At 40.3% G+C, this 15894-nt stretch overlaps 1 protein-coding gene across 4 annotated transcripts in view; it reads left to right on the forward strand.

Moving 5' to 3' along the window:
- The window catches only part of nst (phosphoglucomutase 3-like protein nst), a 206233-nt gene that overhangs the window by 163998 nt on the left and 26341 nt on the right, over window positions 1-15894 (forward strand). The window contains exon 8 of one of the 4 annotated variants that reach the window (XM_072297204.1): window positions 1797-1941. The exons of the other annotated variants lie outside the window; for them this stretch is intronic. Coding sequence (XP_072153305.1) covers window positions 1797-1926 — 130 coding nt within the window. The 3' untranslated portion in view covers window positions 1927-1941. Of the gene's footprint in view, window positions 1-1796; window positions 1942-15894 lie in introns of those variants that run through there. 4 annotated transcript variants of the gene reach the window in all.

Consider the following 15894-nt stretch of genomic DNA (forward strand, 5'->3'; position numbering starts at 1 on the left):
GCGACCTAAATTAACCGAAAAAATGCCTTAGTATGGCAGGTCTGGGCCACCCTGTATGTGTTATCCTCTAGTATAGAAATTATCAGGAATTTAGTGTCTTGGGTAGATCATTTTATTTTATTTTTGTTTATTGTGGTCAATAGTAGGTACCTATGCCTAGCTCAAGGATATTTGCCTCAACTTCTTACAATATGTTTCAATTTAATGCTCTTTTCTTTTAGAACACCATTTATTTTCATTACAGGTAAGACGCAAGTCACATTCGGTGTCAGTATGACTTCTAGATAATTTTGAGTCTTCTTAAATAAAGAAACTGCATTTCTTATGAGGAGATGTAGCTCAAGTTCCTATCTATAATAAAGTGAAAATATTTCAATCAAATTGGAGAAAGTGTAACGAGTCCTATTTGAAGTCATTTTGAGATGAGGTGTATTCACTTTGAATACTAAATATGGCAGAAACGTTGGCCATCTCTTTCTCATTAGATGTTAACATAACCGCCAACTATGCTTGTGAGTGGATGTTTTGTGATTAGCATAGAAAAAATGGTGAGAAAGGAGGCGGTATCTGCATAATTGAAGCCTCTTCTCATCGGTCACACCTGTAATGTGGCACACCCGTAACACATTTTTACTCATTAATTGTTGCGATAAAAACTTAGAAAAAATACTCTGAAGTTGTACTCCTCTTAAAGATGTAGGGAAAAAATTTTCATCTCAAAATGACATGAATTACAATAGATACAATGAAAATCCCCTGTTTTGTGTTACGGTTGTGACCGTCAGTAATTAAGTTTTAAAAGTTACATATAATAAACAATAACGATTTTTAAAAGTTGAAACTTTGCTGGAGCACATGTTATCTGTTTCTTAACAGATGTAAACATAAAGTTTAACTTGGTTTTGGTGGTAATATCAGAAAACAGTACTGCCAAATTGTCACTCTTTTAACAGTAGAATGAGGCTAAGCGAAGGGGTTACAAAACACTTAAAAATTGCTAGAAAAAAGCAAACTTGGGGTAAACCCCATATATTTTCGAAAACTAGAAGTATTATGGAGTCCATAAATAAATATTGTAAGGTCATTTGAAGGAAAAAACAAATACCCCCTGGACTGCCTAGGCATGGAATGACCCTCCTTGTATCAGGGATGATTAATAATAAGGAAAAGTCCAAAATCTCAAAATTGATTATCAGATGAAGATTTCAATATCTATAACAGCCGAAAGTTGAAATATATAAATGTGTAGATTTCATATCCCACCAAAAACATTTCCGTGTAAAGCTGAACCGCCAAGTTAAAAATATGAACATTCGTCGCCCAAAATGCAATGATATCCCACAAAATGGACGACAAGTAAATTTCATTAATATTAAAGTAAATTTTCTCCGCCCTTCAACATTAATACTGAGAAAATGCAAGATATAGGCGAAAAAAATAACGTAAAAAGTCGATACAAACTTATCAGTTTTTTGTGGTACGATGGTACAAAGAAATTGGCTTTGTTTTTCTTGGCTTTAATCGATGGGAAATTCTCTGGATTTATTTAAAGATGTTCCTTGACGTTCGGCTAAAGAGAAATCAACTCCATTGACTGTTTTAATTGAGAGGGTTGCTGCTAAAAAAATTATAAAATTATGATATGTATGAATAATAGTTAGTGTGGTTTCTGCTCACTGTGCATCTACATTCAATCGTCATATTACAACATTAATTTCCTGGAAAGTGGATTTTAAAAATATCTAGTTATCAAAGTATCAGAAAGTACATTTTCATTTCCCATTTATTCATTCCAGTCCCCAGAGATTGACTGATTTACTCTTTAACAACACGATGCACAAAAATTTGACAACCAAAAACGTTGGGTTCAGCCACCTGCGGAGTGTGGCTGAGATCTATCTGTCAGCAGCATACCCCGTACAGTAGGAAAAACAGCCGATCTAGCGCCATAAAATTCGGAAAATCAGCATCTGCATCAGTGAAAATGGCCAAAATTGGTATGTATGTGTTCCTTAGGATCTGCTGATCAAGAATCAGCCATGCTCTACTTCATAAGGTTGATCTTATCTGCGATAATAATAAGAAACGCACCGGTTAGCGAGGTGCTCCTTGAGGACCGCCTCAGAGTGGTTCCATTCAGTAGCCTCCTGTATTTGCCTAAGTGTGTCATGTAGTAACTTTTGATTTTTTTTCAACAATGGCTTGCTCACCTGAAAGTAAGGATACCAATTTTTTCTTGTTTACTTACTGCTATGACTTACAGCAATTTTTGAAAGTTAGCCTCCGAAATAGTCAGAAATTCAAACTTCTATAGACTGCATCTTACAATATCCGAGAATATTCAAGGATATATTTATGTCCACTTACTCGTTATACTATCAAGAGCACAAAAATCCTTGGTTGAAACCAGGCACTTCCAGCCTCTCAGAGGTATTTAATCAAAACTTAGTCGAAACATGTGTTCAGATTGATTTTAACTGTCGTTTTGCCCAACAACCTAGCATTGAATTGCTGAGCAACGTAGGGAGAGTGCATGCGCAACTCTCCCAAGGCACTTTTATATTACGGCTATTTCTGTCTGTTTACTCGTTGATTCCGATAGCCTATAGCATACTCCGCACCCATCGTCATGGTCCGGGTTCGATCCTCGCCGAACCAATTGTTTTCATATTCCAGCCGTGCAAATTTTTACTTTTTAGTTGTTTCTCTCGTACTCTATTTATAATAAGAATGCACATGTACAATAAAATTCCTATTTTTAAGATTTTGAGGAGCTGGGAAGTTATGGAAAATTATTGAACACACAATCCATTCCAAAAAAAAAAAAAAAAGGAAAATGAGACCAGTACACTTCATAGTGAAAAAAGTAACCAAGAATAACATATAAAGCAAGAAATAATTTATTTTAACTCCGCTGACTGATCAGGAACCACAAACCAAAACACAGTCTCAAGGAAAGTGAATTACAGCTGATTTGCCGACTAAATTTAACTCAATACATCTTAAATTTACGAAAAATCGGCGCATTATGCTTTCTATGGTGCTTAGGTAGATATATAAGACCAACTAAGTGTAAAAATCGAATGGGAAAGTGAACACTCCGAGTGTCAAGACTTTTTTGGAGCTAGATTGACTGTTTTTCCCATTGGGCCCTGGTGTGAGACAAAGAGTTCAGTGCGGCGTTGCCAGCTGTATGAGCTCCTGAAATCTTTATGCATATTTGAGGGAAATTTTTCGCAGATTGGCTTGAAGGATTGATACAAATTAGATGAACTCTCATCCTTTGAACGTTTAACATCAATCTTTTGAAACTCTCAGAGAAATTTTTTCAAGCCATGCCAAGAAAAGCAGGAGTGAAACAATTTTCATCTAATCTGTATGGAAATTCCAATGATAATATAAAAGACTTATTCAAAGAGACCGCTAAAATTTGATCGGAGGGCTCACATTTTCTATAGGGCCCTTATTAGGACTTTTGAAGAGATTAAGCCTCTTAAAGCAATTATTTTCGATAATCGATTTTTCCTTTTTGCATCACCTCAATGGAGCCTAGAAAAGTGTCCAAGGGAGAGAGGGGAAGGGGGGCGGACCTAACTGCACCGTCCATCTGTGGATGCATCTGCTACCATTTTTGTTTGCCTAATCTAATGGCAACCCCTCCTTGGGAAAGCTATTGTCGCTCTCAGGAAGTAATTTTCCACTGCCTTCGGATGCACGGCAAACATTTTTAAGTCCAGATATGTCTATACATATTAGAAGGTATATCTAATTAATCAATATGCTTAAAGTCAATAGACAGAGAGAATAGGACATACGAGGGGTATCCCAAACTTAGGGTCTCCATAATTTTGTCAAGTGGTGAATGAAATCATATGGACCTCTTTCAATTTTGCTACAGCAAAAATAAGAGTTGTTTCTATCAGTAAATGTCCCATCCCATCCCATCTATAATAGTTACCCGACCTCCGTCGTCAATTCTTTCGTTCATGATAACTATCGTTAGATTTATTTTAGCTGATTCAAATTTTGTGATTTTGTCCATTTTGGTCGTATGAACTGTATAGATTTTTGGTTAAATCGCATTTACTGGGTACTTATAAACGGTAATTAACGTGAGTGCCCTATTTACGCTGTTTTCCACTAAACTGTTTTTTATGAAAGTTCCATTCCTTGGTTTCCTTGATAACCTTTGTTTACTATCAGCTGATGTTTTATTTCAATTTCCCGGCCAAGTCAGCTGATTTATACTTCCTGTTTTTTTTTTTTTTTTTTTTTTTTTTTTTTTTTTAATAAATCATCGCTGGGTTAGTTCTAATTTTTGTGTCAGCATTTATTCTACCTCCCCCCCCCCAGCTCATTTTTCTAGCTCCCTCACTCTCTCCCCTCAACTCATTTTTCTATCGATTATTATTTTTTTTTATGCCATGCCTTGCTCCCATACCACCATTTTTACAGGGTTGTATGGAATACCCTTTACCTCAGAGTTCTCATTGTGACGCATTATTGTTATTACTTTTTTACTGTGTAACTTGATTATGCAACTTTATTAATTTGGGTAAAAGTGTTAAATAGGCATTGCAAACCAATAAGTTGCGTTGCCTGTAAACGAGGCCTGTTTCTCCTATCACTATTTGTTCCCGATAGTATACAGGGTGTCTCACGAAAAAGGAGCCACCTTGAATATCTGGCGAACGGGTTGGAATTTCGAAAAACGGTAAAAGACGTGTTCGTTTATATCGAGGGGGACACCTTTTGGCGTATTTGACATTTTCTCAAACCGCGGGGGGGGGGGCGGCGGGGCGGGGGGTGCCCCCCCCGTAAATCGAAATTTTCAAATGGCACCCCTACTTTTTTATTTCAGAAATCAATTCTACGCAAAAAAACAAGCCACCCTGTCCAAACCGGATGTAAATCGGACAATTTTTCAGCGATTGGCAGAGGTTGAAACATTTTTTTCATGCTCTTTTCAAAAATTCCCTACGCTCAATGGAATTGCCGTATCAAACCAAACTCTCCGCCAAAAAAATTCTTAAACATTGTACTTTCAATTAAAAATGAGAAAAAGGAAGGATAAACCCCCAAAAAACCAACCCCCCCCCCCAAAAAAAAAAAAAAAAAAAAAAAAAAAAAAAAAAAAAAAAAAAAATCTGTACTCGAAAACTTGAGCACGCGGAGCCTTTTTTTGCGATATTGAAATGCGTTTGACCGAACATGTCCGTGAAGAAACAGCTAAGTAGAAACACAAATGAATTACCTTTTTTTAGGTGAGTTTCAATGATTTGAGCTGGACCTTGATACTTCTGAGGACGCTACTTTTCTGCGGTGCGTGGCAATTTTCCGAAGTTCATTTTGGATGACCCACGAAGAATAAACGGAGAGTTTACCCTCCTCCTTTGTTGAAAAAGAAACCTTCCACTCACAACTTCTGATTAGTTTACTGACTAGATCTTTAACTCAAAACTTTTCCTCTGTTAGAAAGAGAACGAAAAATCACTTGATTTTGAAAAGAAAATCACTTTCTTCGTGAAAACAAGAAATAAATAAAAAATAAAACACTGAGGTGAGAAATGTGATGATCACCGCAGAAATTGTTCGATGTGCTGACCTTCCTTTTCGATGCACAAGAAGAATCGATCCTTCGTTTCCTCTGTGACATGTTTAAGCTGTTGAGCGGTCAGCTTGTGGCATTCTGCAGTGATGCGATTTTTCAAGTCCTCCATGTTCAAGGGTTTGGTTTTATAAACAACAGATTTTAAATGTCCCCAAAGGAAAAAGTCCATTGGAGTGAGATCTGGGGACCTCGGTGGCCATTCAATGGCGCCTCGGCGTCCAATCCAATGTCCGACGAAAGCGACGTTCAAAAAATTCCGCACCGCGAGTGCATAGTGCGGTGGTGCGCCGTCCTGCTGGAAGAACATCTGATTGAATGGCAGCGGGTCGTCTGGATTTTCACAGATCGCTTGCAAGCCAGGGACAATCATGACTGTAAATCTGAAGGTAATTTGGACCATTCAAATTGTCTTCGTAAAAGATTGGTCCAACAATTTGTCCTCTGAAGATCCCGGCCCAAACGTTTATCTTCTGGGGCCACTGTGATTTGCCTTCTCTAAATTCGTGGGGATTGGTTTCACCCCAATATTGAGAGTTTTGGGTGTTGACCCGGCCGTCCAAAAAAAAACAGCTTTCATCAGACCAACAAATTTTGTCCAAGATGTCAGGATCTTCATTGAGCCATGCTGTCATCTGTCATTTTCTTTCCCACACAACTTGGCATAACTTGGGATTCACACCTGACGATAAGATAGCTAAACTGGGGACTTACCTCTGATTTGCTGCACGGGCATAATCATTACCAGTAGTTTATCACATCAGTTATCAGACAATCAGGTGCATCTTTTCTTCTAATCTTCATAGGAAGATGAATTTGAGAATGACACATCTTGAATTGGCTTCAGTTTCGCGTTTCTTGACACCGGAAAATGTGCTCCCGTCCTGTTTTCAGTTTTCTTCGGGTTTGATCGTGGTCAAAATTGACTTTCTCTGTACTAATTCTCCGAAATGCTTAGCAGTAGTTTGCAAGTTTTTTCTCTTACGGACGTAATTTTATTTTGCGTGACTTTGTTCCTTTTGTGCCTAGTTTTTGCTTTAATTAGTGCAGTATACACTCTAGTGGAACGAATCGACATCTTATCTCGGTATTTGGAAGGTGGAAGAAATGCTCGAGCAGCTGCTGCCGCATTTAACCAAGCTAATCCTGGTAAAAGTGTTCGTCATAAGTACGTGTTACAGCTTTTCTCGAAGTTTTCTCAGACCGGCAGTGTTGGACGAAAGCCTGGGTCGGGGCCGCAACCTCGTGAGGAGTTGACGGACTTGCTGATTCTTGGAGAGCGAACCCTGAATCCAAGACGCAGCCTCAGAGTCCTGGAGGACGATTTGAATGGTAGTACTTCTCGCGCTACGATCCACCGCATTTTCAAGAAGTACAAAATCAAGCCGTACAAAATGCGAATCCTTCATGAACTTGGTGAAGGGGACCCGGACCGGAGGCTGCAGTTTTGCGAGCACATGACAGCATGGCTCAATGAAGATCCTGACATCTTGGACAAAATTTGTTGGTCCGATGAAAGCTGTTTTTTTTTGGACGGCCGGGTCAACACCCAAAACTCTCAATATTGGGGTGAAACCAATCCCCACGAATTTAGAGAAGGCAAATCACAGTGGCCCCAGAAGATAAACGTTTGGGCCGGGATCTTCAGAGGACAAATTGTTGGACCAATCTTTTACGAAGACAATTTGAATGGTCCAAATTACCTTCAGATTTACAGTCATGATTGTCCCTGGCTTGCAAGCGATCTGTGAAAATCCAGACGACCCGCTGCCATTCAATCAGATGTTCTTCCAGCAGGACGGCGCACCACCGCACTATGCACTCGCGGTGCGGAATTTTTTGAACGTCGCTTTCGTCGGACATTGGATTGGACGCCGAGGCGCCATTGAATGGCCACCGAGGTCCCCAGATCTCACTCCAATGGACTTTTTCCTTTGGGGACATTTAAAATCTGTTGTTTATAAAACCAAACCCTTGAACATGGAGGACTTGAAAAATCGCATCACTGCAGAATGCCACAAGCTGACCGCTCAACAGCTTAAACATGTCACAGAGGAAACGAAGGATCGATTCTTCTTGTGCATCGAAAAGGAAGGTCAGCACATCGAACAATTTCTGCGGTGATCATCACATTTCTCACCTCAGTGTTTTATTTTTTATTTATTTCTTGTTTTCACGAAGAAAGTGATTTTCTTTTCAAAATCAAGTGATTTTTCGTTCTCTTTCTAACAGAGGAAAAGTTTTGAGTTAAAGATCTAGTCAGTAAACTAATCAGAAGTTGTGAGTGGAAGGTTTCTTTTTCAACAAAGGAGGAGGGTAAACTCTCCGTTTATTCTTCGTGGGTCATCCAAAATGAACTTCGGAAAATTGCCACGCACCGCAGAAAAGTAGCGTCCTCAGAAGTATCAAGGTCCAGCTCAAATCATTGAAACTCACCTAAAAAAAGGTAATTCATTTGTGTTTCTACTTAGCTGTTTCTTCACGGACATGTTCGGTCAAACGCATTTCAATATCGCAAAAAAAGGCTCCGCGTGCTCAAGTTTTCGAGTACAGATTTTTTTTTTTTTTTTTTTTTTTTTTTTTTTTTTTTTTTTTGGGGGGGGGGTTGGTTTTTTGGGGGTTTATCCTTCCTTTTTCTCATTTTTAATTGAAAGTACAATGTTTAAGAATTTTTTTGGCGGAGAGTTTGGTTTGATACGGCAATTCCATTGAGCGTAGGGAATTTTTGAAAAGAGCATGAAAAAAATGTTTCAACCTCTGCCAATCGCTGAAAAATTGTCCGATTTACATCCGGTTTGGACAGGGTGGCTTGTTTTTTTGCGTAGAATTGATTTCTGAAATAAAAAAGTAGGGGTGCCATTTGAAAATTTCGATTTACGGGGGGGGCACCCCCCGCCCCGCGCCCCCCCCCCCCCCGCGGTTTGAGAAAATGTCAAATACGCCAAAAGGTGTCCCCCTCGATATAAACGAACACGTCTTTTACCGTTTTTCGAAATTCCAACCCGTTCGCCAGATATTCAAGGTGGCTCCTTTTTCGTGAGACACCCTGTATATCAGGGTATCTACGGGTCCCGAAAGTCCTGAAAAAGTCCGGAATTTGCATGACCGGTCCCGAAGTCACGAATAAGTCCGGAAAAACTCGAGGTCACGAAAAATTTAAAAATTCACGGTTTTCGGGAGTTTAAGTGTAGTTCTCACGTGAAAAATGTCCCCGATTATACATACATATCATGGATTCCTTTAGCTATTAGGGTGAAAATGGGAATTTAAGCGCAAAAGTTTATAGCCACATTGTGCCGAAAAATACGAATTAAATTACAGTGTTGTATGGCGGGTATTGTACAATATGGCAACGCTGTTAAAAAGAAGTATTATATGTTGCCCCTTCAATACGTGGGTTATGCAATGGTGTAATTTAGCCCCTTCAATCTGCGAGTTATGCAATGGTGTATGTTGCCCCTTCAAGATGGCGGTTATGCAACAGCGTTGCGGACGGTGCACATGAATGAATGATCTATTTATGGGTGAAATTTTGCGACATCGAATTTTACAGTGTTGCCAGATGGTTCAAGAAAGTAGGTAATTTTTCGATACAATGTTGTCAGATTGTGCAAAAAATTCGGGTCTGATTCGGGAAATTAAAAACATTTCGGAAAATTACCCTCCTCCGATCCGCCGCGGACGGATGCGATTCTTTTACACTATGGAAGATCAAAAAACTGTACGGACCGAATTTTGATACGACTTTTTGTTTTCGAGATTTCGGACTTGTAAAATTTTCGGCATCCACGATAGACCATATCCTCCAGTATGGGTCTGGTATCGGAGACTGGAGAGTAGGGTCTGATTCGGGAATTTCCATTTTTAGTGGTGTGCGCTTGGAGATGCGTATCGGAACCTTGTGTTTTGGGATGAGCATCTGGGATTGGATATTGCAATATTCAGTTTGATGAATCAACAGTTTTTATTATTCTACAATTTGGTACAATAAATAGAAAAATCATATAAAGAAAAGAAAGCTACACAAGTTAAAATAATCCATGCTGATACATCCCAGTGTCACCCGTTGGACATACATCGGGCACAGAGACAGCGTTCTGAATGATTTTGGCGCGCTCTAAGTTGTTCAAGAATTCACTTTTGCTTGTCAGAATGACTTTAATAGAGCATGTCACGAGAGACCAGGATTCCTTATTCTTGAGGCTCAAGTTTTGGAAGTTTTCGACGATCATAGAGCATCCCAGACTTCTGGAGAGTGGAAGGATTAGGTCTTTTTCCGAGAGCCGCTCTTCTCTCTCTCTACAATGCTTTGCGAATCGCATTCAAAAGTCTGCATATCTTCCAGTCCCGTTAGTCTATTTTCTTGTACCCCTGCTTTAGGAAATATATTATTTCGTGCTCGTCTGCGACACGTTCTAGGAGATGGCAAAATCTTTCCGTTATCTCAAGTAACCCATAACACCTGACGGGATCGGAAGTGTCTATTGAGCTGAGTTTAAGATGGTGAAACAACTTGTCAGGAAAAAGGAGTCGGGCAAACTTGTTCAAAAGCTCTGCTCGTATTCCTGGAATCTTGTAAGAGAGAGCCTCATAAACCGTGTCCAAGGTGTTCATCGCTGGGATCGATTGCGATTTGAGGGTTGGAGCGTCCATACTTGACGAGTTCTTGTTTTGAAATGATCGATCACACTTCCTCGACACTATTTATACGTTCCCCGCCTTGAATTGATAATTTTTCCCCACTTACATAAAAGCGTAGTTTTAAGTTACTACTATATTTACTTTGAGGTAAATTATGACTCTACAGTTTCTTTCTGCTCGGTATGGAAACTATATATTTACCTCCGAGTAGAAAGCTCGTCAGTCTTAGTTTTGATGATATTAGAAACCCTCGAGCTTATAATAGTATTCACATGTTCACTCTAAAATCTTTTCAACGAACAGAATCTTACAAACAAGAAAATAGTGTTGATTTTCTGTTCTGACGAAATCAGAAAACCTGGAGCTTAAAATAGTATAAAACTTCGAGCTTATAATAGTATTCAGTTGTTCACTCTGAAATCGTTTCAGAGAACAGAATCTTACAAACTTAAAGATAGTGTAGATTTTCTGTTCTGACAAAATCAGAAAACCTCAAGCTAATAATAGTATTCTATTGTTCACTCTGAAATCTTTTCAGTGAACACAATCTTACAAACGTAAATATAGTATAGATTTCCTTTTCTGACGAAATCAGAAGACCTCGAGCTTATAACAGTATTCAGTTGTTCGCTCTGAAATCTTTTCAGTGAACAGAATCTTACGACGTAAAGATAGTGTAAATTTCCTTTTCTTACCGACCTGGAAAACTTAGCGCTGAAAGTAGTTTCTTTATCATGGCTGCCCAAGAACAAGCACAACAGATTGTTGAAACTTTCATCCAATGTGATATTTGTGATGAATTTTATAAAGAAGGTGAAAAGCACGAAGACTGTGCGGAACAAATTAAAAAGGAGGAGGGTATCAACGATGAAACGCATATTAAAAAGGAGCACAACGCGCTCATCCATTGTGATCTTTGTGATGAGTTTTATACGGAGGGAGGGAATCATGAGCAATCTCCCGAACATATTGAAAAGATGTCCACCCTAGAAGCCGCCTCATCACCTGCCGATGACAACGACGACGAGAATCAAGAATATTGTGACACATGCAAAATATCATACCATAAAAGAGAAAAACATGAATAATCTGCAAGTCACGTGAGAAATTGGTTTGAGAAGAAAGTACCAAGAGTTCAAGTTGAGACTGCTTGTCAAAGCAGGTTGAAAACATTTTTCATCACAAACCTCCAACCGGAGATTCTCATCATCGATGACTACGTACTAACAGCTAAAGACCTCGTGATTGGAAAAAGTAAAGAGGAACTCACCGGCGAGGCATTGAAGGTTAATAAACTACGGGTAACGCTGAATATGAGAAAGCTGATGATAAAGATAAGGAAGGAATGCAGTTGAAAAAGTTTAAGACTAAAAACGAAGCTATTTTCGCGTCAACGGATCTGGACGAGTATTATGAAAAGTTTAGGGCCAAGATCAATAGAGAGTCATTCGATTTTCACATTAACGGATCCGGGTGGGTGCTGAAGAAGATACAGGGTATGGAGCTACGTGTCAACCGCTATTACGCTTTACATCGAGGAGGAACGTACGGTAAGGTACCATTTCCAACGAAACATGTTGTTAACGTAAATAACGGTGAATCAGACGATTGTTTCCGGTACGCAATGTTGGGAAAGTTCTTTCCGAGGGTTGTGAAGGATGAACAACGTCCGGAAAAATATTTAGATCTGTCCAATCGTTACGATTTCTCGGACGTTCGATTCCCCACGAGCGTTGATGACATTGTCAAATTTGAGAAAAGGAACAACGTATCGGTTTCGGTATTTGGGCTCCGTGAGAGTTTGGTGTCCAATAAGAAAAAGTATACAGTTTACCCAATTAAAGTTGCCGACCCGGAAAGAGAGGACCACACCGACCTACTATGCCTCTCAACCCAAACACTTTTAAGTTACCATTATTGTTGGATCAGTAACTTTGAACAACTTTTACGTAAACAGTTGTCGAACCATCACGGACAAATCTACATCTGCAAGAAATGCTTTACGCACAAGAACTCGATGGAGCAATTGAGTCAACACAAAGTTCTTTGCTCTTTAGTAAGCAAAAACGCATTCCTAGCTTCATTTCCCAACGAGCAATACCTCAAATTCGAAAGTCACCACATCATGAGGAAATAAAACATAATTACGTAATTTATGCAGGCTTTGAAGCCTACTTAGAACAAATTCATGGTGACTCAGAGCATCCAGCGTCTGCGTATAGGCGACACATCTCAAATTCTTACGCTTACCTCCTCGTCACGGACGATCCTGAATTTGAAATGACGGAACCAAAACTGTACCGTGGCGAGGAGGCACATATCAAATTTCTGGACGACATAATCACTCTGGTAGGATGAATCAGTAGGAGTTACAATGACAAAGAGGGTAAAATAATAATGACACGTGAAGATCGGGCCACATTTGAAGCGGAAAATAGGTGTGGACATTGCGAGGTGAATTTCTCACATCCAGGTATCGTAAAGGTAAGGGATCATGACCATCAAAAGAGAGCGGCAAGGTCCAATTATCGAAAAGCCTTATGTTCAAATTGCAATCTTATTTTCCGACATGAAAAATGTGTTAGAGTCGTCCTGCACAAAGGTAGTAAGTATGATTTCCACGAGGTAGTGGTGGCTCGGAACAAGTATCCTCATCGCGTCGAGATAATACCACACACGGAGGAAAATCACATCAGCATGACGGTCCATCTGGGTAACAGGTTTTCGATCAAGTTCATCGACTCGTTCCGCTTCCTCCCCGCGTCGTTGGATAAACTGGTTCAGACGATCCCGCGCGAATCTTTCGTTCGCACGAGGAAGCTCACTCGCACAGACAATGAGTTCGACATGGTTTGTCGGAAAGCTCCGTTCCCGTACGATTACGTTGACAATCCGGCCAAGTTGAATGAGGCGCGTCCACCACTGCGAGAGGCTTTCTTCAACACCCTGACTCAAACGCACATCTCCGACGAGGAATACCAACGGTTTCTCCAAGTTTGGCAAACTTTTAATTTCCGTAATCTCGGCGAATATTCAGATTTCTACTTGCGGCTGGAGGTGTGCCTCCTCAGCGATGTGTTCGAGGAGTTCCGACTCTTTGGAATGAAAAATTATGGTTTGGACTGTGCCAACTACTTAACGCTACCCGGTTTCGCTTTCGACGCCTTCTTAAAAATAACTAAAGCGAAAATCCAACTCTTCAATGATATGGATATGGTATTCATGACTATGAGATCGATCCGAGGCGGGATAACACAGGTGGTAAAACGGCTACTCTCGCAAACAATCCTTTGATACCGGATCAATTTGATCCTAAAATACCACTGAGCTATATACAATACTTAGATGTGACGGCACTGTACGCACACACCATAAGCAAGCATCTACCCTACGATAACTACACTTGGGTCCCGGAAGGAGAAGAGTTGGTAACTCTGGCGAAAACTATTATCAACCATCCCGACGACGCTCCTTTCGGGTTCATACTCGATGTAGATATTGAATATCCAGAACACCTCCACGACCTGCACAAGAACGAAATACCACCATCGGGAGCGGGGAAATCAACGAAACTATTGACGACTCTGGCTAATAAATACAACTGTGTAATACATTATGTTATGCTTAAAGAAGCGCTCGGTCAAGGATTAAAACTCCTGCGCATCAACCCGGCCATCAAATTCTGTCAGGCTCCTTTCTTGGCACCCTTCATCGAGCTGAACGCCCGGTTGAGACGGGAGGCTACGAATCCGTTCCACCAAACGCTCCTGAAACTATGCAGCAACGCTTGCTACGGAAAATTTATCGAAAACCCGTTGAAGCGAAAGAATATTAAATTGGGTACAAACAGTAAACAGATATTGAAAGCCATCTCACGGGTCGATTTCATCGATCGCACGATTTTCGACGAAGAGTTGGTAGCAATCCATTTACGGAGAACAGAGGTTGTCATAGACAGACCAATGATAGTTGGTTTTTCAATTTTAGATCTGAGTACAGTACACATGTATCAATTCCACTACAATCACATGCTTAAGAAGTACAAACCCGACCAAGCTCGACTTCTCTTTATGGATACGGACTCGTTCATTTACGAGTTGACTACACCAAACGTCTGCGATGATATGGTGTCAGACCTATACATGTACGACATGTCCGACTTCCCAGAAGGACATCAATGTCGAAGCATGCAGAACCGAAAAGTGATGGGAACGTTCAAAGACGAAACGGCGGGTCGACCCATTGCCGAGTTCGTCGCGCTGCGAGCGAAAATGTACGCCTACCGATTCGCCGACGGTGAAACTGAAAAACGAGCAAAAAGTGTATCAACGGGAGCGTTAAGATCGCTAAACTTCGACAACTTTCTGAGCATATTGCAGGATCCTGAATCGATGATGAGCGATTCGATGCGGAGGATCGGAGCGCGGAAACATAAACTCTACTCGTTCGAAACGAGGAAAACAACTCTGTCCGGACTCGACGACAAACGTTGCATTCTAGAGGACGGTGTGAACACTGTTCCTTGGGGTCATCGTGACAATAACGATCGTTGCATGGTGGTTGAAAGTTGCGGAGGCGAGACCGAGTTGAGAAAAATCCTCGCGGTTAAACGACCTCATATAAGTAGTATCAATAATTCTGCTGGAGAACAATCGGTTAAGAAACCTCGAATTTGAAAATAGTAAAAGTGTAACCAACGGAACGAGAAGACGATGGCTTGTCTCGATGTACAAGGTTTTTGGAGCCAAGGAAAATTCATCGTCAAAGAGTTTGGTCTTGTGGATATGGAGTCTACTGAAACTGAACTCTATTTATTCAAACCACCGTTCCCGAGCAGTAAGTTGGACGCCAAAGACGTTGTGACAAACAACTGGTTAACACGCAATCATCATCACTTGGAATGGGAAAGCGGGTTTCTCGAGTACGATGAATTCACTTCAAAAATGAATCGCATCGGGAACCGCTACGATGTACTGTATGTTAAAGGTGAACAAAAACGAGATTTCATCAATCGTTTCGTGCCGGAAAAATGTATCGTTGTAAATTTGGACACTAAAGATTGCCCGTCCTTGCGACTACTGGCTCGTTGGTCGACAGCACATACGTTTCCGTTAGTACATCCATTCTGCGCTGTGTCGAACGCATTCTCATCGTGTATGTGGTTGTCGGATTCCTCTTATCGGGAATATTTCAAAACTGAAATCGTGCAGGAGCAGCAGAAAATCATAGTGGCAGACGAACAAAGGAATCACCCCGATAATAATATAGGAGTGGAAAATAATAAGTCAGATTGAACGTAGCTAATATAGCAGACGAAAAGTGAAATCATCCGTGCTTAATAGAGCAGACAAATTGTTTCACTCGATATATAGCAGACGAAAAGTGAAATCATCCGTGCTTAATATAGCAGACAAATTGTCGAATCATCCCGACTTAATATAGCACACGAAAAGTAGAATCATCCGCAGACGAATTTTCGAACCGAAATATAGCAGTCGAAAAGTGAAATCATCCGTGCTTAATATACTTAGTAGACAAATTGTTTCACTCGAAATATAGCAGACGAAAAGTGGAATCATCAGAACCTTGCAACATAGCAGATAGAATTGACGACTGCCATCATCATGGACGTTTTCAACAATTCA

Source organism: Bemisia tabaci, chromosome 2 (genome assembly GCF_918797505.1).
Source record: "Bemisia tabaci chromosome 2, PGI_BMITA_v3".
In the NCBI taxonomy this organism is placed as follows: Eukaryota; Metazoa; Arthropoda; class Insecta; order Hemiptera; family Aleyrodidae; genus Bemisia; species Bemisia tabaci.